The sequence below is a fragment of the Danaus plexippus genome, chromosome 5 (assembly GCF_018135715.1).
Source record: "Danaus plexippus chromosome 5, MEX_DaPlex, whole genome shotgun sequence".
In the NCBI taxonomy this organism is placed as follows: domain Eukaryota; kingdom Metazoa; phylum Arthropoda; class Insecta; order Lepidoptera; family Nymphalidae; genus Danaus; species Danaus plexippus.
This window is the reverse complement of record NC_083539.1, coordinates 8,824,040-8,847,646: the sequence shown is the minus strand read 5'-3', so window position 1 is coordinate 8,847,646 and position 23,607 is coordinate 8,824,040. Positions and strand designations below refer to the sequence as shown.

The window sequence follows — 23,607 nt, the reverse complement described above, 5'->3', positions numbered from 1 at the left end:
TACTATTTATTCCTAATAAATTCCGCTATTTTCACTATTTCGTTTTGAAGACAGTTTTCACCCACCTGGCTCCAGTTACCTCGCTTAAAGAAAGAGAAACAAATCTATTCGATCATAAAGCGGTGACGTGTAACATGTTTGTCAGATATTTCCTAATGAAAAATACTAATACCACGGACATGTGCCCAGAATCCGACAGTTGATCCATTGAATTAAAACTTACTGTTTTCCTTTAGAGAAAGTATTTCTACGTTTCAGTTTAAGTCATTTCGTATATTATATTTTAATAAACTTTCGGAATAAAAATACCTCCTTTGAATGATTTCCGTTTTCGGCTCTATTCTCTAGGGCTTCTGATTAATGCCATTCATTTTACTCATATAATTGAAATAAAAAAACCATCAAAGCACATGTTTTGTTATAATTGTCAAGCATTAGCGTATCTTTATTATATTTACGATTATGCCTCCTTTTATGATCTTTCTGAGTTATGATTTTTACTGTTACATTTGACTTTTTTTACAAATTGTATAAAATGCTGAAATACCCTTAAATGCACGCAATACGAGGTTCGAAAAAATGCTAGGTCCTCACAAAATATTTAATTCATAATTTTTCTTGTAGTCTTATTATGTTTTCTTTGAGTATTCACTATAACTATATGATGTTTTTCTTAATTTGAAATATTTTATATATTTATTTAGTATTAAATATATTTGGTGGTATTACAAATGAAATAGTAATTTCTTAATGTTATAACCTAGACATATGTTACATATTTCAGGATACGACCCTCCCTCCAGTGGGCTATTTTTATCATCGCAGGCGGTAAAACCATTACTAGCCATCTTCAATCAATTCGTCAATGGAAACAAGGGTTGTATCACTTTGTCACTGTTACAATTCCTTCTTAGAGTGTCAAAAGCTGAGCGCATCGTACAAGTAGCATTGAAGGTTAGAGTTCGAAAAGAGCGAGCGTTCTCAAGAGGAGATGTATAGAGAGCACCGTGTGGGTGTTATCGGCGTTGGTGGATGTCGAGTGGGTGGTTAGAGGCATGCGCCGTGGAGGTCGGAGGCGACCAATGACGTCAGGGGATCGATCGCGGCTCTGAGGCGAGCGACGAGCGGCGAGCGGCCAGCGGCGGGCGACGGGCGGCGCGCTACACGGTCCTCTGATGATACAGAACTGTCAACCGTGGCACGTGAGTTAGGATGTGTACACGGCGGGTTATGTAACGGATAGGAAGCGGACAGGAACACCAGTTTGATGTCTAAGGCACGGGACACGCGCGCTCATGTGCGGACTAAGTTTTAGAACCAGGAACAGCCCTTCGCAGAAGACCTCCCTCCGATGGGGCGACAGCTGTGTCAGGCTCGAATGTAACGGCTTCCACGGCACACAAACCTCTTAGGTCCATAACGAGAGCGAGTGACATAACGTTGGTGTTCAGATTATATATCTATTTTATGATGGATTATTGTTATACTTGTCGTTCCGGAAGTTATTTGTAAAAGCTGGTAGTGAGTGGCCACTGGCAAGTCGAGCGACCGGAGCTGAAGGTTCAAGGAGGCTTCAAATAACAAGTGAGTGCTAGATATATCTATATGTATGTTTACTTTGCTGTACATTTCGTTTGTATTAAATCAATAAAAGCCGCTTCCCCGTGTTTAAAGCGTTTCTGATGGCTTATAATATTTTGTTTAAGTATTCGTGTTAGAATAAGTTTTCTGATTTAAATAAATGTTGTAATAGTTTCATGACTTTTAATTTTGGCTTTTATTATATATTCCATCGCCTTGGGTAGTTGTTTCAGTGTTATCAGGTACGTTCTGTGGTTTGAAGGCGTGATATCTGCTATATGACGGTGTGTTGGTTTGTTTTTGATGAAGGAATACTTTCAGGACATCAAGATGATCAACATAGCCGGAGTGATCTCCATCATCCTCTTCTACGTTCTAATCCTGGCCGTGGGGATATGGGCGGGGCGCAAGAAGCCGCCAGGTAACGACTCCGAAGAAGAAGTGATGCTAGCAGGACGATCCATTGGATTGTTCGTGGGCATCTTCACTATGACCGGTGAGATAACATTTTTGTTCGCTACATCTAGATAGCACTGAAGAGTTGCTGGTTACTGCCTCGTTTATTAAATTCTTTCATAAAATTTAAACGTTGCTTCTTAATGAATTTCGAATTAGACAAGCGACTACAATCGACTTTATTCACATGAATGACTTAGAAGCATGTACGTATCACAATAACTGCAGAGTGACGCGGGGAACCAGGGGAGAGTGTAAACAGCCTTTAAATATAATTATTTATTAGCCTTCATTCAGCAATGTATGTTCTATGTATGTGTTGTTTCTTCGTGTATGTCATGGTAGTTGGTACTATATAATGTTTCTATCAGCGACGTGGGTGGGTGGAGGCTACATCAATGGCACCGCTGAAGCCATCTATACTTCGGGGCTGGTGTGGTGTCAGGCCCCCTTCGGGTACGCGCTGTCACTCGTCTTTGGTAAGAAACGTTTTCAACAGATCGGTATCAAGAGAGCTTGTTTGTTATTTTGAACAGAATAAATTAAAAGAAAGGCTTGTCAATATTACGAACGTGCTTTTTTATATTAATAACATTAAATAAAACTCGAGACCCTTTTGTTATGGACTATATTTATATTCGCGAAAGTGTTAGATCTCATTATTGAAATATATTTGTAGCGTTACGCCCGAATTTTCCCGTAACAAGCGATGTCGAGTGTCGAATGTCAAGTGTCGAGTGTCTCTCGACTTATTAATTGTTCTGAACGAGGCCTCCTCGCTAGACACTTTACTTACAATTACCTTCGTTTTCTGCAAAATTATTTTCCTATGATTTAGTGTTCAACATTAAAGCAATATACAACCAAATACCTGCCAAGTTGTATTTTAGATCTGAAATGTTGATTCCTCGCAAGTTAACGTCGTATGAAACAAGAAAAACAACCTTGCAGTGATTCTGAAAATAATTCTTATATATTTTAATCGTGTAGAAACTGTTTTACTTGAAATACATTTGTAATGTAAAAGTTTTTTTTTTTTATTAAAAATAGCCTGAATTGAGATATCACTGCGTAAAGGGAATGATAGACAATATACTTTCAACACTGATACGACATTAATTTATAACTATCATGTATAGGATACATTATACAAAGACATCATCATCTCGCTCTCTCTCTCTCTTTTGTATGAGTATAATTATACTAATATATGAACACGTCAATATATCTGGTTCCTGCTCCACCAGGCGGCATCTTCTTCGCCAATCCGATGCGTAAACAGGGTTACGTGACCATGTTGGATCCTCTCCAGGACTCGTTCGGCAGTCGTATGGGAGGACTGTTGTTCCTGCCCGCGCTCTGTGGGGAGGTGTTCTGGGCTGCTGGAATCCTTGCAGCACTTGGTACGTGATAAAGTATGCTATTACGTCACATCAAGACAGAATGAACTTTATGCAAACAATTTAATTCTAAGACTGTACTTCTATTACGTGTCTTTCCGAATGTGTCACTTCTTTTTTTTGGAGGTTGGTTTTAATCTTTTATGTTTTAACATTATTAAAATAATTATAAGTAGTATTTCTTGCTTTAAGAACTTCAACGGGTTCTCATGACGCAAGTGTCCATAAGGGTAAACAGACTACATACAACCAGCTCGACTGTCTACTGTATACAAAGAAAAGATTCCTAAATACAAAGCCATCATTCAAATCTAATCAGTTTTAGTCATCGCTTACTATAAAGGCCGTGCGTCATTAACAAACAAACACAAAGAGAAACGAATCTTTAATGTCCCGATTTCGTCTTAAGTCATTACAAAATTAAAATAAGTATTTTCAAGTCTGAGGTTTCAGGCGCTTCCGACTTCTCATTACGTTTGTTGTTTACGAGTGCAAAGTCTCAATAGAACCCATATTTCATGTAGACATTACTCTCTTCTTCTGGTCTTTGTTCGTTCCTCGGATTTATTCCTCCATTACAAAGAACATTTCAACAATTGAATGTATTTTAAAGTATTTTAATTAATTCTGCAATATATATGTATATGTATTCGTGTTTGTGCAACACAATATAATCAGATTAAAATATTAAGAACATTCACTTAATGTGTACTGCCGAGCTCATTACCGTTACGACTGATTATATAATCATTTTTAATTGTCGTTCATCATTCACAATTACATTGAATGTAAAAATAGTTTGGTCATTATTTATTCAGTACATTTGTTAATTATATTTTTATTTGATGGAATCTGCTTAAAAATATACATTTCGTTTTTGCTCTGTCGTTTCGTAAGCTATCTTCTACACATATCATTATAAGTGTAATTAAAATTTTCAGACCGAACCCTCCAGACATATGAATCACAAAAATAAAGTCATTATATAAATATGAGAAAGATCATATTCGTCATTGGTTTTATTGTTGTCAAATGTCCCTAAACTGTTTCATCAAATAATGGATACTTGGGTGTGGTTGTAAGGGTAGTTGTCGCAGGTCGCAGGTCCGTCCGCGGTCTGGTTACCTCTCACCCTAATTGGTGATATCATTACCACGATTAAATTAATTGTTTTACCAAGATCTGATGGCTTATTGTCATTTAAGCAATAAAATGGCGAGCGGTATCATCTTTTAGTACCTTAATTTTCTCAACTTTAGCACATTTTCTTAAAATATAAGATCATGTTATAAAAACCATATTGTATAGTTATCGAGAGAACACAACATTTTTTACCTTTCATTTAATCGATTTCAAACTGACGTGTTAAGTTTTTAAAGGACTATTATAAATTCATGGTTGTCTAAATCATCATGCCTTATAAGGTCCGAGACACGAAAATTAAATTACGAGTTTGAGAGTCGGAACCTGACATTAAATATGAGTGGGTTCTGGAGTTAAAGGTCAGTCTGTCCGTGCAGGCGCCACGCTGGCCGTCATCATAGACATGGACCACCGCACGTCCGTCATCTTCAGCGCCTGCGTCGCCGTCTTCTACACCCTGTTCGGAGGCCTGTACTCCGTCGCCTACACTGACGTCATTCAGCTGTTCTGTATCTTCATCGGCCTCTGGATGTGCATTCCTTTTGCCTGGGCCAACGAACACGTCAAACCTCTCAGCTCTATGGAAGTGGACTGGATAGGAAAGATCGATCCGGAGTATTACTGGTTCTATGTGGATTACGGGCTATTGCTCATTTTTGGAGGTATCCCGTGGCAGGTGAGAGTAATGTTGACAATCTTTAATATATTTAAATATTATTTCTTCAAATATTACTACACTACTGTAGTTCACAGAACGATTGATGTTTTAAAAATGTATTTTTAGTAAAAAGTGCCATTCCTCTTCAGGTATACTTTCAGCGTGTTCTTAGCAGCAAGACCGCCGGCCGAGCTCAAGTGCTGTCGTATGTGGCAGCTATAGGTTGTATCTTCATGGCCATACCGCCCGTACTTATTGGAGCCATCGCTAAAGGCACCGGTAAGTAACAACTCTATGATTTTTTTTGATATACCAATAATAATATAATTACATTTTTAGCGTGTTACTAAATATTACACAAAATTTAAAATGAAAAATTCGATACATTCTGCTCGTGTCGATTAAATTTTCATGAAGTGACCTATTTGTTTGTAGATGATACAACTTATAAACTATTAATATAACGTTCTGGCAATTGTAACTGTGGTGTTCCTTGCAAGTTATAATTTGATTTTACTCTCCTGGCAGCTTGGAACGAGACGGAGTATCACGGACCTTTGACGGCCGATGGTGAGTTGACTTCGGAACAAACGTCGATGATCCTGCCGCTCGTGCTGCAACACCTCACTCCAGACTTCGTGTCATTCTTCGGTCTGGGTGCTGTCTCAGCCGCGGTGATGTCGTCAGCTGACTCCAGCGTGCTCAGCGCTTCCTCTATGTTTGCGAGGTGTGTGTTTCTTATATTTTTCACTGTTACTGTTAGTTACAGTAACCTTAATGTTCTTTTATTCTAAATCTTGCTTGTTTGTCTCAGAAACGTGTACAAGCTGATATTCCGTCAAAACGCTTCTGAGATGGAGATCATTTGGGTGATGCGTGTGTCTATCCTGGTGGTAGGAGTACTCTCCACCATCATGGCTCTCACCATCCCCTCTATATATGGCTTGTGGTAAGTAACAGTGTCTCTAAGAAATAAGTAAAGGTGTTCTAGTTCACCTAACTTCTAACATATAACTTGTTGGCAAGTGGGCACATAAGAACATCTGACTTGTAAAGTACTGCGTCTCCGAAACCAGATGATAATTATATTATTTGTGGCTTCCTACCAAGAAGTTGTCCTATAGAAGGTAGTTAAATTTTTGGTCATTTATAAAGATCTCAATTTTTATTAAATTGGCTGTATTTCTTAGAAGAGTGATTTAAGCGTTGGATTCAAGAGCATCTTATAACTTTATGCTGGTATCATTAATGAGGAGCTACTAAAGTCATTAATAAACAGGTGTATTTTATCCCTGGATGTAATTGTATAACGATATTAAACATGAACGTTATGGCAGGCTCATTAATTTGTAAAGTATTTATGATACTCAAAGGAATCGAATCCATTAATCATGACGCATAATGTGTGCATGCGTTAGCATCCTATGTCCACGTATTAATGTTAGTGTGAGTACGTTCTCGTCTGTGAGCACGGTATTCAAATATTATGAGGGATTATGTCAGTCAGGTCATCAGTTCAAGATACATATCGCCTGCTCGTTGACTTCGCAATCTATTGGCACACGCCGAGCCTTAATCGGTCTCCGCCATAAAAACGTTTTACGACTCATTGTAGACGAACCCTTCTAATGTACTGAATTTCGCAATCTTTGATAAATCTGGAAGGTATTACTTATTCAAGTCGTCCACAGTCCGCGACCTCTAGCTGCTCCGGTTAGACGGACCACTTTATTGTATAAAAGCATATCTCTGGTCGTCGGAGAAGTGATCGGAAATAGATGTACAGGGATCGATTTTCATTTTCAGACTATAAGATATCGTTCATGCCCAAGGATGAGGTCACGAAGCACCTCGGACTCATGATCTATTTAATTCATTTTCATAGGTATTTTATGTATTATAAATAAAATACAACACAACAACATACTACGTGTACGGGTGGGTAAACCCGATGGGTTGCGGGTTGGGTCTATGTCGGTTAAAGGTGGTCGTCAAATGCTATTTGTTGTTACTCGTTTGTAGTGTAAGTAGTGGAATAAATAAATATTCATGTTTTATAATTATTTACATCAAGAAACATAATTTGTATAGTTTATAACTTTTCTCTATTAAGTACACTACTAAGTCACCGTCTCTTTACTCTTTTCCCATGTTACTAAGACACTCTGTAGGCTCTGTTTAGGTTTGGGTCGTCACTCTAGACTCCAGTTTAATTTTACCATTTCTTATTCCATATCGTACGTTAGTAGTATAACGAGCCAGGAGCTATTAATGAAAAACTGTTAATTTTGTTAAAGTGCGAGCCATGTATCGACATAGTCTGTGCCGCCGTCCGTATCAGCAGTGACTGGGCTCAGCGGCAGTGCTGTTACACATTGTATACTTATAATATAATGTGATATAATGTCTGAGAACGATTTCTATTGTAATATGAACATAAGGAAGGAATAATATAAGTTTATATCATGAAGTATCTACCAGTGTTAAACGTTTCAATCAATTAAAAATTATAAAAAAACCTACATTGAGTATATCTTGAAGGAGCAAGCAGTGTATCATGGACGGAACGTTTACAAAAATCTCATGACCAAAACTGTTTTAATTCAGATCTAGAAATATTTCTTTGTTGAACTTTCGTCGTATAATGGCTACCATGTAAGGTAGCTGGCGGGTCAAACGAACACACTCTTACTTTCGTAGAATCAATACTCAAGCTCGTTTGATGGACACATAAACCTTCATCGAGAATATTACAGTCTGCTCCCTCGGCTACCTCGACAATATAAATGTTTAAAATCTATGTAAAGTTAGTATATTTAAGCCATAGTATGTTAGTAGTTAGTCTAAAGTTTTTATATCAAACATTACTTTATTTCTTCGTTAGCTTGATACACTTGACAAATATTGTGTATATGTAAGGAGTATACTTAAAGTTGTCCTTGGCGAAGTTTCATATTAAAATAAAACGAATATTTTTCGAATTTCCTACTTTATTATTTTAAAAAACTACATACTCCGGACGTTTCGATTACTTTTCAGCTACCGTGATCACGGGCAGACGAGATGTGAGTGTCTGTCAGTTGGTCCTGTTATTTATCATATACCGCCAATGCTCTCTTCGTTTCCCGGCGCACCGCTCTGGATGTTTCATATTATATACCGATCGGTTCTTGAATACTGTAATAACGTTTACTGCTCTCGTGTGCCGACCGTCATCGTCCTAAGGTACGTTAATGTGTCCAGGTCGATGTGCTCGGACCTGGTGTATGTCATCCTGTTTCCTCAACTGCTGATGGTGGTGCACTTCAAGCATCACTGTAACACGTACGGCTCGCTGGCGGCCTATATTGTTGCTTTAATGGTCCGACTCTCCGGTGGTGAGAAGCTGCTGGGCCTGCCCGCTCTCATCCACTACCCCGGGTGGGACGCCACCAACGAGGTTCAGTTGTTCCCCTTCAGGACGCTGGCCATGGTGCTGTCACTCTTCACACTGGCTTTCATCTCGTGGCTATCCGTGTAAGTTAATATTTTATTTTTTAGCTCCTTTATATTAATACTTTTCTTTTTTAAATCTTTTGTTTGTTCATTCGATATTTATTTCTGTCGGGTTTCGGGCGACCGAACCAAATGTCCGGGGTGAATAATGTGTCTGACCTATCCTATGACCATTTCTGTATTTTAAAACCAGGTCACCCGCTGATGAATTCATTAATAATACAGACGAAAATATCTCTCTAAATAAAGTGTCCATCATTATTATTCCAGTATTATCAGACGTGTTTCTTTTAATCGTCTGTATATCGTGCTCTGCTTAACATACACAGTATTCAAGCAATGTTCAGAGCCGTGAACGTTTCATATTGATTAGTGCCGGACGCCGCCGGGTATTCTGGTACATGTTTTCCTTTCATTTGTTTAATTAAAGTTCGCGTTGCTGCAGAAATGGTCTAGGAAAGAAATTCCATGGTTGATTTTGAATTTAGTGACAGAAAAATAAAATGATTCAATTTTATTATTTTTGCTGACTAGCTTATAAGCTATAGGTGGCAGGACAATAGTACTTTCGGAGTACAGTCTCTTTCTGATTTTTTTTTCATGATGAATCTCTCACAAATGAAAGTAAAGTCAATCTAAGAACGGTTCTTAATAAAATACGATAGAAAATATTGATATGATATAAATATTATCGCTAACCGTACAAGGTATTTAGGGATTATAAAACGATATTTTATATTAATATGTGATCAACATATGTTTAAATACAAATTGTCTTTTAGTTTCTAAGCTTGTAACAGTATGGAAGTCCAAGGTCTCTCGGCCCTTCGAGGGCTTAAGAGCATCTGTAGTGTTCTTGTAACTGTATGGAAATTTATAGTTCAGTTGTAGGAGCTAGAAGCGCTGCAGAGACAAATTTAAATTCTCGAACTTTTTAAATTATAAGGATATAATATATGTTGTCTATAAATGTTGGTCCATGCGAGGAAATCCTAACAATTATTTTGCCTCACTGAAATTTTTTTTTAAACACAGCGTAAACATTCACAACGACAGAACGATAAGAACATAACAATTAACTGAATTCATGACTCATTGGTAATGACTTTGATGCTCCACTCTTGAAACTCTTGAGCTCTGCGAAATATTTAAACACGAGGAGACGAATTGCCTTTCGTGCTATCAATAAATTATTACTTTCACAGTAGCTAGATAAAACGAAATAGTGATGTGACAGTGTGCCGCTGTGGTGTATCGATGTGCGGATGTATTGTCGTTTATTGATTTATCTGAAAAAACGAGTACGATATTTTTTAAATTAATTAATAATAATTAACGCTGTATATGTTACATGACTGAAGTAAACTGTTTGATAGCTGTCAGGGAAAACTTATATGAAAAATATTATAAGATCAGCTTCACATGAACTATTTCTCAATATTAAACTATGTATATATATTTTCAGCGTCACACAGAACTAATGTTGAACTCATGTCCTGACTGTCTACAGGTTCTTGTTCAACTCCGGTTACTTGAGTCCTGAATCCGATTACTTTAACTGCGTCGTGAACATCCCCGAGGATATTAGAAGAGTGGACGAGCCCTCCGAGGCTGGGGAGCAGATGTCGGTCCTGGGAGGAGTTCCCGGTAGGCTATATGGAGCTGCTTCCACTCTCGTGGGTCCGGATGAGAAGTCGGGAAGGATCAACCCGGCCCTGGAACCCGACGATGACGATCTGGACGACCCCAATGATGGCCCCACGCCGCTCTTCGGATCCAGCAGTGCACCTCCACCGGTCCAGCCGTTCGGAAAACAGACAGCTTTCTGAGACGACTATTACTACTACTAGTTCTCGAAATGGATTTGGCTAGGAATGTTTTATTTTCATATAGTGACCTGGATAGGATGACCGTTGGTTCAGTGCTTGAACTCTAATCGACTGCAACGAAGAGAATCGAGTTTCTAGATTAGTAGACTCAGATAATACATATATATCAGATATATGACTAAATTCCGATGCACGACTATGTATCGTACAGCACCCCCCTTGACTTAGATCGGGAGGAAAATGCGGAAAGGTAATACATTAGGAGAGTTTATTTTATAGCGATGACATGTTATGTGTATTTATATTAATGTATAAGTTACAATAACGAAACGCAGACATATCAAGTAACGTGAACTGTATTTACTATATATTTGTTGTTAGAGACTTATATAACATTATTTACATTTAAAGATTCCTTATTTAAGTCAATTAATGTAGGAAGACGTGCACGAATTATTGTTAGAGGACTGCGCAAGCTTGAGACGCGAGCAGTCGCACTCGCGTGACCAAGAGGAGGGGTATAATATACTAAGAGTAATCAAATACATATCAAGATGCTTTAAAAGCAATAAAATTATTATAAACAAGACCTGCATTGATTGAAATTATGAAACATTATGCTTCTATTAGATATTTTAAATATGTACAAATTCTATTTTAAAATGTTTGCAAGTTATACAAGTTATTTTCTTAGCCTCTAGTTATAATTGAGAGCATTTACCGTTTTTATAAAATTCCAGTCAGTTTTATGGTTAGCCTGTTAGGCCTCGGTGTTGAGGTCCGCTCGTCGAGTGACGAGTGTCGGCAGCAGTACACCGCCGCAGAGTTCAGTGAGATAAAAACTGAAAGGGGCTTCATAAAATCAGCCAATTGAGTTTAAAGAGACTTCATAAAACAATCACATATATTATTACATAAGAGTCGGAAGGAAGATCACTAGAGTGAGTGACGTAACATAAGACGGTCGAAAAGTAATTTCCTAATCATAAATGTACCTTCGTCTGTTCAAACGTTATATACTAAATGTGTTTGTCGTCTTCCTCGCACCAAGGTTACTATCACTCGATTTCGCTGATGTTATGAATAAGCCTTCGATGTCGTAGTTTAGATGTGTCGCCGTCCTGAGTGGGGCTCGGGCGCGGGACGGACGCTGTGTTTTGAAAGTGTTTAAATCCCTTTGTACTCGATATTGCGAGGGTGCAGCTTCGACTACTTGACATGCATCACTCGTTTAGCGTTGTATAGTTATAGTCGTATACTTATTGTGATATAGTCACCTGCCTGCAGTACTACGCGAAGACTCCTCGGAAACATATCATTGTGAATTATTGTATTAAATGTACATCGCATATAACTAGTTGTTAGTGAAACTGATACATATCAAATATACTTAAGGTAGTGTTAGATTAATGTTGTTGTTTTCTGCGGCGGCCCTCCAGCTCGCTGACGGATGTAGTAAAACAATGAAGTGAGGCGGACGGTAGAACAACCACTCACAGCCTGTGGAACACCACACACCTTCATGACAAGTACGCAATCGGTCGCCTTGAGTGATACGAGCTCTTTAAGCTGCACATATCCGTCTCGGGCTAGAGGCCGCTCTACCACTGTTAGGTGTAGTTACGTCTACTATTGACTTATTCCTAGTTCTTGTTGAATATTTGAAATGTGTAAATTGTGTAATGTTGTGATTCTGCAGTATCCCTGCGACCTAATAAAACGTATAGTATGTTGAAAAGATTCTTTTGTTTCCGTGTCATCCTTCCTGACTTTATACTTAGTTATTTGAACAAAAAGTTACGCGATTTAAAAGCACGAACTTGACATTCATAAATGATAATTTTCTTAATGAATATAATACTTAAGATACAAGAATTAAAAGAAAACACAGAATATTATTTACAAATTTAATTTGTATAAAATTGTCTTTTCCTTATACTTAATTTTGTACATTTTTATTACAAGTTAAATATCACTTACACATTATGTTACTTTGTGTTCAGCTTTGGAATTGACAATGAATTGTTATATCGAAATACATAGAATATAAAATGACAGACGTGTCGGAGATCTGAGATATGATCTTAACAATAGGTGCAGTAAGAGCTCTATAATAATGATCGAGTAGAGAAAACATTCTTATGACAGTGACTCGTCCAAAGCTGAAGAGATACAATAAATATATTAATACACATAGCCGCCGCTGGAGTCGTATCCCTGGCTGATGGTGGCTGGCACTCCGCCGGAGTAGCCACCGGAACCGGAACCATGACCTCCACCCGAACCCCCGGAGCTGTATCCACCTCCGGAGCTATATCCTCCAGAGCCTGAACTGTAACTGCCTCCGGATCCGTGACCACCACCTGAACTATAGCCACCTCCGGAACCATGTCCGCCTCCGGAACTGTATCCACCAGAGCCTCCTGAACTGAAACTGCTTCCGGAACCATGTCCACCGCCCGAACTATATCCACTAGAACCTCCTGAACTGTATCCACCTCCGGAGCTATATCCTCCAGAGCCTGAACTGTAACTGCCTCCGGATCCGTGACCACCACCTGAACTATAGCCGCCTCCGGAACCATGTCCACCTCCGGAACTATATCCACCAGAACCTCCTGAGCTGTACCCGCCTCCGGAACCGTGTCCACCGCCTGAACTATATCCGCCCCCGGAACTGTATCCACTTGAAGAATGTCCACCTCCTGAAGAGCCGTGACCACCGCCAATACTAGGAGTGCCATATGAACTCGACGGAGCGCCATAGCTACTTGAGGGAGCGCTTGCGCCAAAACCGCTGCTACCAAAACCGCTGCTGCCAAAACTTGAGCCTCCAAAACCACTGCTGCCGTGTCCTGAATCACCGGACGGAGCTCCGTAAGAAGGTGATGGAATCGGAGCGCCATAAGAGTCAGATGGAGAGGGGGCACCGTAGGAGCTCGATAAACTTCCGGAACCCGAAGAACCGAATGAGGGAGCGCCATAAGACGGAGAAGGAGCACCATATGAGGATGAGATCCCACTTCCTCCAGAACCGAAAGAACTTCCGCCGTGACCACTGGAGCCGGACGAACCGAAAGAGGGAGCTCCATAACTAGGTGAGGGAACGCCGTATGATGACGATATGCTTCCACCTCCTGAACCAGACGAGCCGCCATGTCCACCGCCATGACCGCCACCGTGTCCCCCTGATCCATGTGACGGCACGCCATATGAAGGAGATGGAGCACCGTAGGACGAAGAAATGCCGCCTCCGGAACCGAAACCGCCACCATGTCCACCAGAACCGAATGAACCCCCTGATCCGAAGCCACCGCCATGTCCTCCTGAACCCTTTCCGGGCGCTCCATACACACTCGAGGGACCGGTGGGTACTCCATAACTCGTTGATGGAGGACGTGGAACTCCATAAGAGGGTTTCGGTACCCCGTAACTAGACGAAGGTCGGGATGGTACCCCGTATGAACTGGAAGGCTTAGATGGTGGTCCGTACTTCGGGGACGGTCGGGGAGGACCATAGGACGGAGAGGGCTTCGAAGGCGGTCCGTAAGATGAGCTGAGAGGAGCTGCAGACAACGGTTAGGACTCATTTAGTGTGGGCTTACACTTTGGGTTAGGTTTTTACATTCGGAGTCAAATGATTTTCCTTTGAAGGAGTATTTTACTTATGTGATGGTAAAGTTTATACCAAGGTGAGTTCATTGTTAGTTATGTAACAGTCAGAAGTTATAAAAAAATCTAAGACAGTGGTGTCTTAATCGGATTATGTGCATAGTAATAGTTCACTTGGGAAAATTCACACCGTCTCTACATACGGAGTGATTCGTATGTACGAAACATTGTAAGGTATGTCGCATGCAATTTATATGTTAGACGAAATACGTACAGGCACAAGGTAACATATGTGACAACAATTTTTAATTAATATGTTTAGATAGACACAAAACCAATAGAATGTGTGTCAAGTCACCTTCTCTTTTTCGTTGTTTCGGCGTGGCCGTAGCTATCGTCAGCGCCATCAGGACTGCCAGCATCTGAAATAGAATAAATCTTGTATAATATAAGAGATCACATTTAGTTCGTCTTTTTCTCTTAATATTCTCGACGCTCCCTAATGTAACAATCACTATGCTGGAGCCGTCTGTATCGTAATGTTTACTTAAACAGCAGATTGTTTCGCGCACTCGTGTTCTCAGTCTCATGGCTCGGTCAATGTCACATTTGTTTTGTTATACTACTTCATCCCCGGATAAATATTTAAAGTTTCCATACTTTGATGTATCTCTAATGAGATGTCAGTTTTCTGAACAGGCATGTTATCGTTCGATGCTATCAAATACAAAGAATATACATATTTCGTGTCAATAAGCCTTCGATCATAATTTAGTTTTTTACGCAAAAATGCTTTTAGAAAATTTATAATTATGAAACGTATTCCACTTTCATGAGCTATGAGTTATGATATACAAACACAATCAATCTCTCAACTCTTATAAGTATATAAAAGCATAGTTTTATTCAGCGTTGTTATGAAAAATATTCTATTAACTTAGCATAATATATTGTGTATTTCATAGAACACTAATTTAAATGAGTTGCCATGATGATAGCAAGAGCGATGTTTACGTGAAACTGCTAAGTATTCACAGAATATTAGGATTCTGGAGACGTTTAATAGTAATGGAGAACGAGTGAAAACTTCTTTATCCGATGATCGGAGATTTGAAGACGTTTTGTAGTCAGAAAACGTCGTCATGGCAGCGGCCGAGGCGGATCACGGATACAGAAACCAACAGAATGAGATTTATTGTGTCTAGGAGGAGAAAGTCAGCTTACTCCTATATATATATTAACGAAAGTGGTATAAAATTTTTAGACATCCGGAGCATAAAATAAATAAAGAATGTTACATTACTATTTTGTTTTTTGTTATTGGAAGGCGTTTCTAGAACGCCACCCTCGCAACACGTGACGGTGGATGTGGTAATGTAAATAGAAATATATTAATAGAATGTAAATTTTTATATGACTTTATCATTTATAATAGTAGTGTTCCTCTCCCCTCCCCCCCCCCAACACCCTATAAGCTTCACTCCACACATCGCAGCCTCATGATATGGTAATGTTGTTCAACAACAATTACAGATCTATTATTATTCCAAAAATTCTTTTTATTTTTTTAAGTACTTCGGTGGGAGTATCTGGCTCTCTTTTCTTGGGATTGATTACCGAACAGTTAAACTATAATCAAACATTCTATATAATTATATTTTATAATATACGACACAGTTAATTGTACTAACGTTTGTGACCAAACACAATCAGAACGTTTTACTCACTCATAAGAAATGAGTTCGGCGAATACAAAAGGATTTGGCAATAAAAAAGATGACAGATAAGAGAGGATCCTTCTCACGAGAACACGAGGCAGCACCATGGGAACAGATGAGAACACCGCGGCGGACTAAATAGTGAAGACTTTCGCAACGATGTTTTATTAATCGTGAAGGGAACGGTCCGGTGTGTGTATGTTAACTCACTCTCATTATTAACTGAACATGTCATTTTAATTTCCTCCGCACGTGATGAGTATTAATAGTTTATCCTTTATATTCTAATTCAGTTACTTTCAAGTTAGCGTTAGTTATTTTGGTAATTGTTACGTAAAATAAAAGAAGTAGTGTGTGAAATAAATGTTCTAACCTCTATTAAATCCAACTTTAATCCATGTCACGAGATGAAAACAATCACGCGGTTATAGTGATGTTGAAGTGAAGTGAAGTAAAGTGAAGATCAAGTTTTTTCTAACGTAGGTACTCTATTGCGGAACTGAACAATGACTTCAGACTTTCCAATATATGATGAATAGATTTCCTAATGTCATTCGTATACTTATAAATCACCGTCAAATAAACGACTTTGACTTCGCTTAACTTATATAACATCATCGACATTTTAACTGTTTTTATAAAAAATATCTTCATTACAATAGATTCAACGAAGAAGTCAAATCCGATGAGAGGTCAACTAGTAAAATTGACCATTACTTGTTAAGATTACTTACTAAATCAGTTAATTTCTTATTTCTAATTACTAATTTAAACCGAATGTACGCGTCTCTATCGACATATGTTAATATATTGTAATGTTAAATTCATGTGATATAACAGACTTCACGTGCGCGCGTAGCGAAAGTAAAAGTGGGTCTAATGTTTAACGGATTGTATTGCCTACATACATCGACGGTTCACATACGAAACATTGACGAGCGCCGGAAGAGGACCGGCAATGTAATGCAGTATGAATTATGTTTCACGAATTGCATAATAATATCGTTATAAGAGGGATTGAGCTGCGAACTATGACCCGGAGTTTTTGTGTTTTTTGTTGTATGTATGTGTGCGTCTGTGGAGAACTTTCGCATTAGAAGATTACCTACTGAGATTAAGATTTTGTTACGATGGAACATGCGACGGAATGTATAGGCGGTGTTTTGTACAACAACATTGTAAACAAAGAATCGTATCGGAGTTCAGGACATAGGGTAAGTACGTAACTAGAATAAAAACATGGAGGGAATGACATTGAGAACAGACGGAGAAGTTGAGACACGGCAATAGTTATTATGGGAAGTTTAACTGAAGATAAAGAATAATGATCTCCCGACGAACATATCGACAACATACCGAACAACGTCGCTACCATCAGTAAGCTGCTCCTACTTTTACATCTCGAACCGTTTTTTTTCAAGTCGGAAATGGAACGGAAATATAAAATATTCAATAAGTTGCGTTGGCTTCTGTCGCTTCAAAATAAAATGTGAGAATATTTAAAAGCAAAGGAATATTAAGATGAAGGGAAAATAACGTCTTCAATTGTCTAGTTTGACGTGTTCCGACGGGCTGGGATCAAGTGACGTGCTGACTGATGCTTATCTGGTACGGCAAATTGAATTGTTCACAAGTAGCGTTACTTCTTACCTTTATAAAATATTTATATGTGAATGACTTTGTATTAAGATATATTTTCGTAAAGTTTATCGCTAAAAAACTTTATTTAATTATTTTTTATAATATTGTAATGTTAACGATTTTTTTTACTGTAAATAGATTCTAAATCATTTTCACCACATTTCTTGTAGATGTCATAAGGAGATGCATTATTATATTAAATATGATTAGTTCTTCCGAAGCCGTATTTTTGTTTTTCATTAAAAATTTGTACTCATTTATGAATCGTACCAGCGAAATATTTAGTCAATATGAAAGCGGAGTGTAGTGTCATGTCGTCTGTACGTCTGTCAGTTCGAGTCGGAGTTAGGGATCGCATTAGCGTCTGCATGAAGATAGAGATGATCTGAATACATCACCGGTTAGACACACCGAGGGTCGACACATGAGAGGAGCCTGTTAAGGGACGTCGACTGGGTTTGTAATTACTAATATAGTATTATAAAAAATTATGAAATAAAAATCTCGACAATAATAATTACTATTCATTGAGACAGATCTGCCTGACTTATTAATATATGTTGTGAGATAATTTTGCGTTTTGTTGAAGATGTATCTTGTGGTGTATGTGGAGCGTGACGTCACCGGCCGGACCGGAAGCAGCGCGGCGACCTTCACCTTCTTTGGACTTTCTATCCATCAACACCTCTTAACTCCGCTATTCTCAGATGTAACACACGGTCTTTTCATTATTCACTAATAGGAGGATGATTGTGATCTTTGTCGTTATGTAAGAGTCACTTCGAGCGTCATCATTATTATAATGAAAGTATTATAACTGCCACAACCTCTCTCGTCCCTCATCTCCCTCCATCTCCCCATCTCGTCTCCGTCAGCGTCACCTCAGCCTCATATCGCACGGTGTCATTGTGACGTAACACATCCGTGACGTAAGTTATTGTATAGAGTGACGCCGGCCCGCGGTCTGACACTCTCATGGTTATTTAGTAATATGTGACACAATTTTCATCTGTTCATTTTCTTCTACAGATAATAAATGTTCCAGAGACCGATGCGTTTAGAAAGTTGTCAAGATGCACCTGGATGTTACGGATATAGGGAGAAGAAAGGAAACCTCATGGACTCATGGCGTGTCTCAGCGACTTGCCGAGTTTGAAAATTAAAATGTTTTTCCCTTCACTCAAGGAAACTTAATATAACAGTCCTGGTGACATCGATGACAACTCAATGCATCAATTTATCTCGCGTACTAAAACCAGATGCAGCAGTGTTCGTTAAGATCTTCAATAAGGAACGCCTTGACACTGTTAAACCGTTTCCAAAAAAGACTAAGAAAAAATATAAACATAATGTAGCGTATGTTTAATGTTTATTTTACGACATAATTGTTAGTGTAAGTTAATTAATAATAATGCTTAGTGCGGTCATCAGCGAAGCGACCCGCGGCTTACATGTGAGCGTGAGTGTTTTATGTAAGTGAAAATCACTCTCCATGCGATGAAATATCATTGTTAAATATTTTTATAAAGGTTGTTAAGACGATTCAGATTTTTATTAAGTTAACTCACAACACTGTATGAGATTCTTTGTAACATTTTTTTTTATATGATTACTATACGTAATACGCGTGTGTTTGTCTGAATCGGAATAACCATAACATTAAGTCATTAATGTATATTTCTTGATGAAGTAAGGATTAAATCTCAGTTAATGTTGATTCTTACGATCGGTGTCATAACAATAATCTGAGTGCATTCGAATCCCGGAAACAGAGGATGTAAAGCTGAATTAAATCTAATTACAGAATGTTCATACAGTCTGATAATGAATTGAAAGTGTTCGCCCGCATGGACCTCATTAGAGAGTCACTCCGATAATGTTTACATCATATATAGATCAACCAAAGTAGTGTATCGAGAGCATTACTTACCATGAGTTTAAGGTGCCCCATCTTGGTAAACAGCTCACACCTCACCTCACTTCTGCAAAATACAAGATATGTATAACAATGTATTCTCCTAAAGCCATAATTTTATATATATTTTTTTTAGATAATTTATTACAATAACACTGCTCTTCGCTGCTGAAAAATCCCTGATAATTTATCCGGTAAATTTGTCAGGACTATACAACAAGAGAATTTGTGGAATGTTAATGATACAGTATAATTTAACTCACCAGTTACTTCTTCGATTTAAACTCACTTATTATTTTTACACAAAACCCTTTTTTTGTTACTTAAGTAACTTTGAAAAGCTCCACGAATTCGCGGCAAAGCACTGTGTTATTTGCGCCTGCGCATCTTCTCTATATACGTGAACCTCCCCCCTCCCCCTCCCCTTCCCTCTCCCTCCTTCAAACACTCTCGGAGTACATTTTTGGTGTAATCATATAATTTGTTTACAATACAACATCGAGACATCGAGAGCGAGAACCGTCTCTAAGGTCCTCTTGAAGAATTATTTTTATTCTATTCATTTACTTTTACTTTTATTACTTACTTTTTCAAATAATACCTTCATTTAACTTTTAATTTAAATGATAATAATGTTTAGTCGTTGTCGTTTTTGTGTGTGTTCGTTTTTCGTTTTGTTATGATTATTTTAGGGGAGTCGTATGACAGGATCACAGGGACTGTTCTATGACAATATATCTCGCCTCGTACTTTCAATAAAATTAAAATAAATTGTCTCATTATAATAATATAAATATATTTCTTCTTAAACACAGTAATTATAAGTTATACAGAATATAGGAATACCATGAAAATGAAAAACGTTTTAATGAATTCTGTAAACTAGATTATATTAAAATAAGAAGTCTTTCGAAAAAAACTTGAATTACATGTTGAAGCTACAAGTTTCGTATTGTTGTGAAGAACAATTTTTGTACAGGAGTTTAACAAATAGTAATAAGAACGACAGTCAGCGGTTCACCTGGCATAAGTTTATGATTAAATATAGTCTGTGTGTTTTCAGTACTACGACTGACTAAATTTAAGAACTATGTAAATACTTTAGTAGTCTGTTTTCAAAAAAAAGCAACATATATAAAAAAGAGCCATAGATTTCGTAATTAAGAGCTCTTTAAAATATAATAATTGTGTGAAATGTTAGAGGTCAGCTACAAGTAAGTTAGTAAATGTACCTGCGGAGGTTTTGTTTGTCTGTTTGTTGTTAGGAGTTTAGTGTTTTATAAAGGACTCGACAACAACACAGACGCAAGTATCTCATTATAACTTCCGTGATAACATTGAACATGGAGTGTAGACCGGGCCGTTGTGGAATTATAAGTGAAGTAAGGACAGCAACAAGCTAACAATATTAGTAGAAATCAACAGATTATATATATTTATTTATATGTATTTTTGTCTTTTATTTTTCCCGTAAATATTTAACGAGATATTATTGTGTGAATTTTTGAGTGATATCATAAACAAATAAGTAATACGTCCGCCTATGGGTTATCTATAAATGCCTTTAAAATTCTAGAAGATTTTCTAAAGTATAAGTGTTCGGGCTAAACGACATATTTAGTTATTATAGAAAACTCTTAACGTTTATAATTTCTTTTATATTTAAGAGAATCTTCGTAATCTGTAGGACCTCATTTGTAAATACGAAATTATTTTAAACGGTTACGGAGTATTATATACACGAAATGCAATTAGTTTGCTAATTTATTTGTAAATAAGTAAACAGCGTGAGTTAAAGTTGACAGCAGGAGGTCTTTCTCTCGCCAGGAATCTGCACTTGACATTTGATCGACCCAAGTCGAACATAATCACCTGTGATATAAGGAAATACAAAATGTTTTAACATTCAGCAAACATGGAATGTATATTATCTTGATATCAATTAAGATGTGAGTTGAAACCTATTAAACTGTATCGTATCTATAAAACAGTGTCAAAACAAATCAAAATTAATTTACAATAAGGAAACTCAAGCTATAAACGATAATTGTTGTTAAGGCGACTCGACGGACTTGCAAAATTAATAATTTAATTTAAAACGAAATCAAACGCGTCCATCTTTTTGTTATTTATGATGTCGTGAATCGGTCGCGAACTAATGAACCATTATTGGTTGATATGAGAAGAAGTCCGCTGTGGTGAAGGCGGAGGGAGGACGGGAGAGTTCCACCAGGAGTTCTGCTTCAAATGATACAATTGGAGCGACTATTTTTTTCTTAATATTTTCCCGATGGTGGAGATGTTCATCCTACCCTATGAACCAGCAAACAGGATACAATATATAGAATATAAAACAGCTGTGAAGGACCATTCTTAAGACGCTCTTTTCTTCTCCTGTTCTTCCAGCATTATTTTAGTTCATAAAGTGGGAATATGTCTGAAGCTTTATCTGCTACGTCGCTAGCTCATGGATGACGTCATCCGACAGACGATGTCCTGGTCTCAGTTTCAGAGGATATTTAAGTATATTAAAAGTATTATTTTCATTCTTCTTCCCCGTCCAGGGCCGAGCCAGATGTCCTGATGTGCGACTTCTCACGAATCGTATTCTTTATTACATTTTTTTCAACAAAAATGTGCTTACAAAAATGGAAATGTCAATAAATAAAATGTTCATTACGCCCTCATTGTATATAAAAGCTCACGTTTTGTTTCTGTATCTTGAAACTAGCTTCGGTCTGTTTGTTTTCCTGTTAAGGTGATATGAAGGAGGACCTTCCAAAATGCAAGAGCCCTTACAGGAAGTTTACAAGGTTTTATATTAACAAGTTAAAGTAAAGTATTGATGATATAAGAAAAAACTTTTTCAAATGCGAAGAAACTCTAATGTAAAAATTTCAAGGCACATAATATGAACTCATATACCTAGTTCAGGTTATTAAAACAAATATATTTTTTAGAATACTTTATTTTTTTTAAGTGTGAAATATAATGAATATAAACTTACTTTTTATAATTATATTTTAAATGAGAGACATACAATATCTGAAGTTAATATAATAAGGAGTGTATTTGGTGGAGTATTCCTGTCATCTTACAGAAACCAGATATTACGGACACCTGATACAAATCAAAAAATATAATATAAAAAGTCAAATAGTAATATTATAACACCGATCAAGGACTTCAGACACTCCAGCCGACTGCCTCTTGTTACGTTCACCTTAAACTCTTGGGACAGTCGGTCGTGTTTCCGTCAAGATCTCAGCGGCCGTTATCTGTCCAATCATGATGTATTTCAAAACGTTACGTTCTAAAATCTCTTTTATTATCTGTTAAATATTTAAGATGCATCGTAAAGTGAGTTTTTGTTGCGATTTCGTAATTCTAATGCCATGTTGCGAGTGGAATGAGTTGGCGCGTGCTATGCACTGTAATGTTATGGTAATGATTTGAGTTGACCGCTGACTGTTACATTCTACTCGAATGATCGCTCGTGGATCATAACGACCACTGAAGGGATCTTAATGGACTTGTTGCTTTGCTGTGATCATAAACACTATTTAATATGTTATAACTGTTAGCAACAGACCTCTTATTTTCTGATTCTGATGTATGTGATTCTCTCCAGCTCTCGGCTCTCACTCTCGCTGGTTCTCTATGATTAAGTTTATTTTTCTAATTAAAAAATATTAATACATCTATAGCGCATTATTCACTTATTACGTGAAGTTGAAAGAATTTCAGTTCACTTGAAAATCTAAATATATATGTATATACATAAAATACTTATAACAAATGTACTAAAGCAGAATTTGTAACTTTTTTGTAATAATAATCTTTATTCCTAAAATGTCATGTTAACAATCAGTTTATTTCTGTATTCTACGTTAGGAGACACGGCAGCCTACTAATCATATAATATCAAGTGAATCTTTACACTGCTTGTGATCAGTTGTGAATAATTATCAAAATGACTGACAACTAACAACTGACAAGTGACAACTGACGCATTAAGTGATGAACCTCACTCAGCGGCCGATATCAATACTAAGATGAGACAGACGGAGAAGGTGGCGCTAAAACATCCATCGTAACGACTTTTAATGGTCATAATTCTTATTTATTATTATAAGTCATATTTTCCTCAGTACAGTAT

General features: G+C 37.5%; 2 protein-coding genes across 2 annotated transcripts; one reads left to right on the top strand and one right to left on the bottom strand.

Moving 5' to 3' along the window:
• Nucleotides 1-776: 776 nt before the first annotated feature.
• Nucleotides 777-12,300, top strand: LOC116768907 (high-affinity choline transporter 1). The gene is made up of 10 exons (XM_032659788.2): nt 777-1,584; nt 1,903-2,077; nt 2,409-2,516; nt 3,285-3,440; nt 4,958-5,256; nt 5,388-5,517; nt 5,767-5,965; nt 6,053-6,187; nt 8,482-8,754; nt 10,244-12,300. Exons 2-10 carry the CDS (start codon nt 1,912-1,914, stop codon nt 10,560-10,562), a joined length of 1,785 nt encoding a protein of 594 aa, XP_032515679.1. The 5' UTR covers nt 777-1,584; nt 1,903-1,911; the 3' UTR covers nt 10,563-12,300.
• A 155-nt stretch (nt 12,301-12,455) lies between these two features.
• On the bottom strand, nt 12,456-19,818 carry LOC116769140 (loricrin). Its single transcript, XM_032660169.2, has 4 exons — nt 19,712-19,818; nt 19,464-19,515; nt 14,533-14,596; nt 12,456-14,128 (listed from the first exon to the last, which is right to left on the bottom strand). Exons 2-4 carry the CDS (start codon nt 19,482-19,484, stop codon nt 12,747-12,749), a joined length of 1,467 nt encoding a protein of 488 aa, XP_032516060.2. The 5' UTR covers nt 19,485-19,515; nt 19,712-19,818; the 3' UTR covers nt 12,456-12,746.
• Nucleotides 19,819-23,607: the final 3,789 nt, after the last annotated feature.

Bases quoted from the DNA above. Each gene is read 5' to 3' on its own strand.
- LOC116769140 (XM_032660169.2), bottom strand. From the start codon at position 19,484: ATGGGGCACCTTAAACTCATG. The intron at 14,597-19,463 runs GTAAGTAATGCT...ATTCTATTTCAG, and splicing joins TGGGGCACCTTAAACTCATG to ATGCTGGCAGTCCTGATGGC. The intron at 14,129-14,532 runs GTGACTTGACAC...CGTTGTCTGCAG, and splicing joins GAAACAACGAAAAAGAGAAG to CTCCTCTCAGCTCATCTTAC.
- LOC116768907 (XM_032659788.2), top strand. From the start codon at position 1,912: ATGATCAACATAGCCGGAGTGATCTCCATCATCCTCTTCTACGTTCTA. The intron at 2,078-2,408 runs GTGAGATAACAT...TGTTTCTATCAG, and splicing joins GGGCATCTTCACTATGACCG to CGACGTGGGTGGGTGGAGGC. The intron at 5,966-6,052 runs GTGTGTGTTTCT...TGTTTGTCTCAG, and splicing joins GCTTCCTCTATGTTTGCGAG to AAACGTGTACAAGCTGATAT.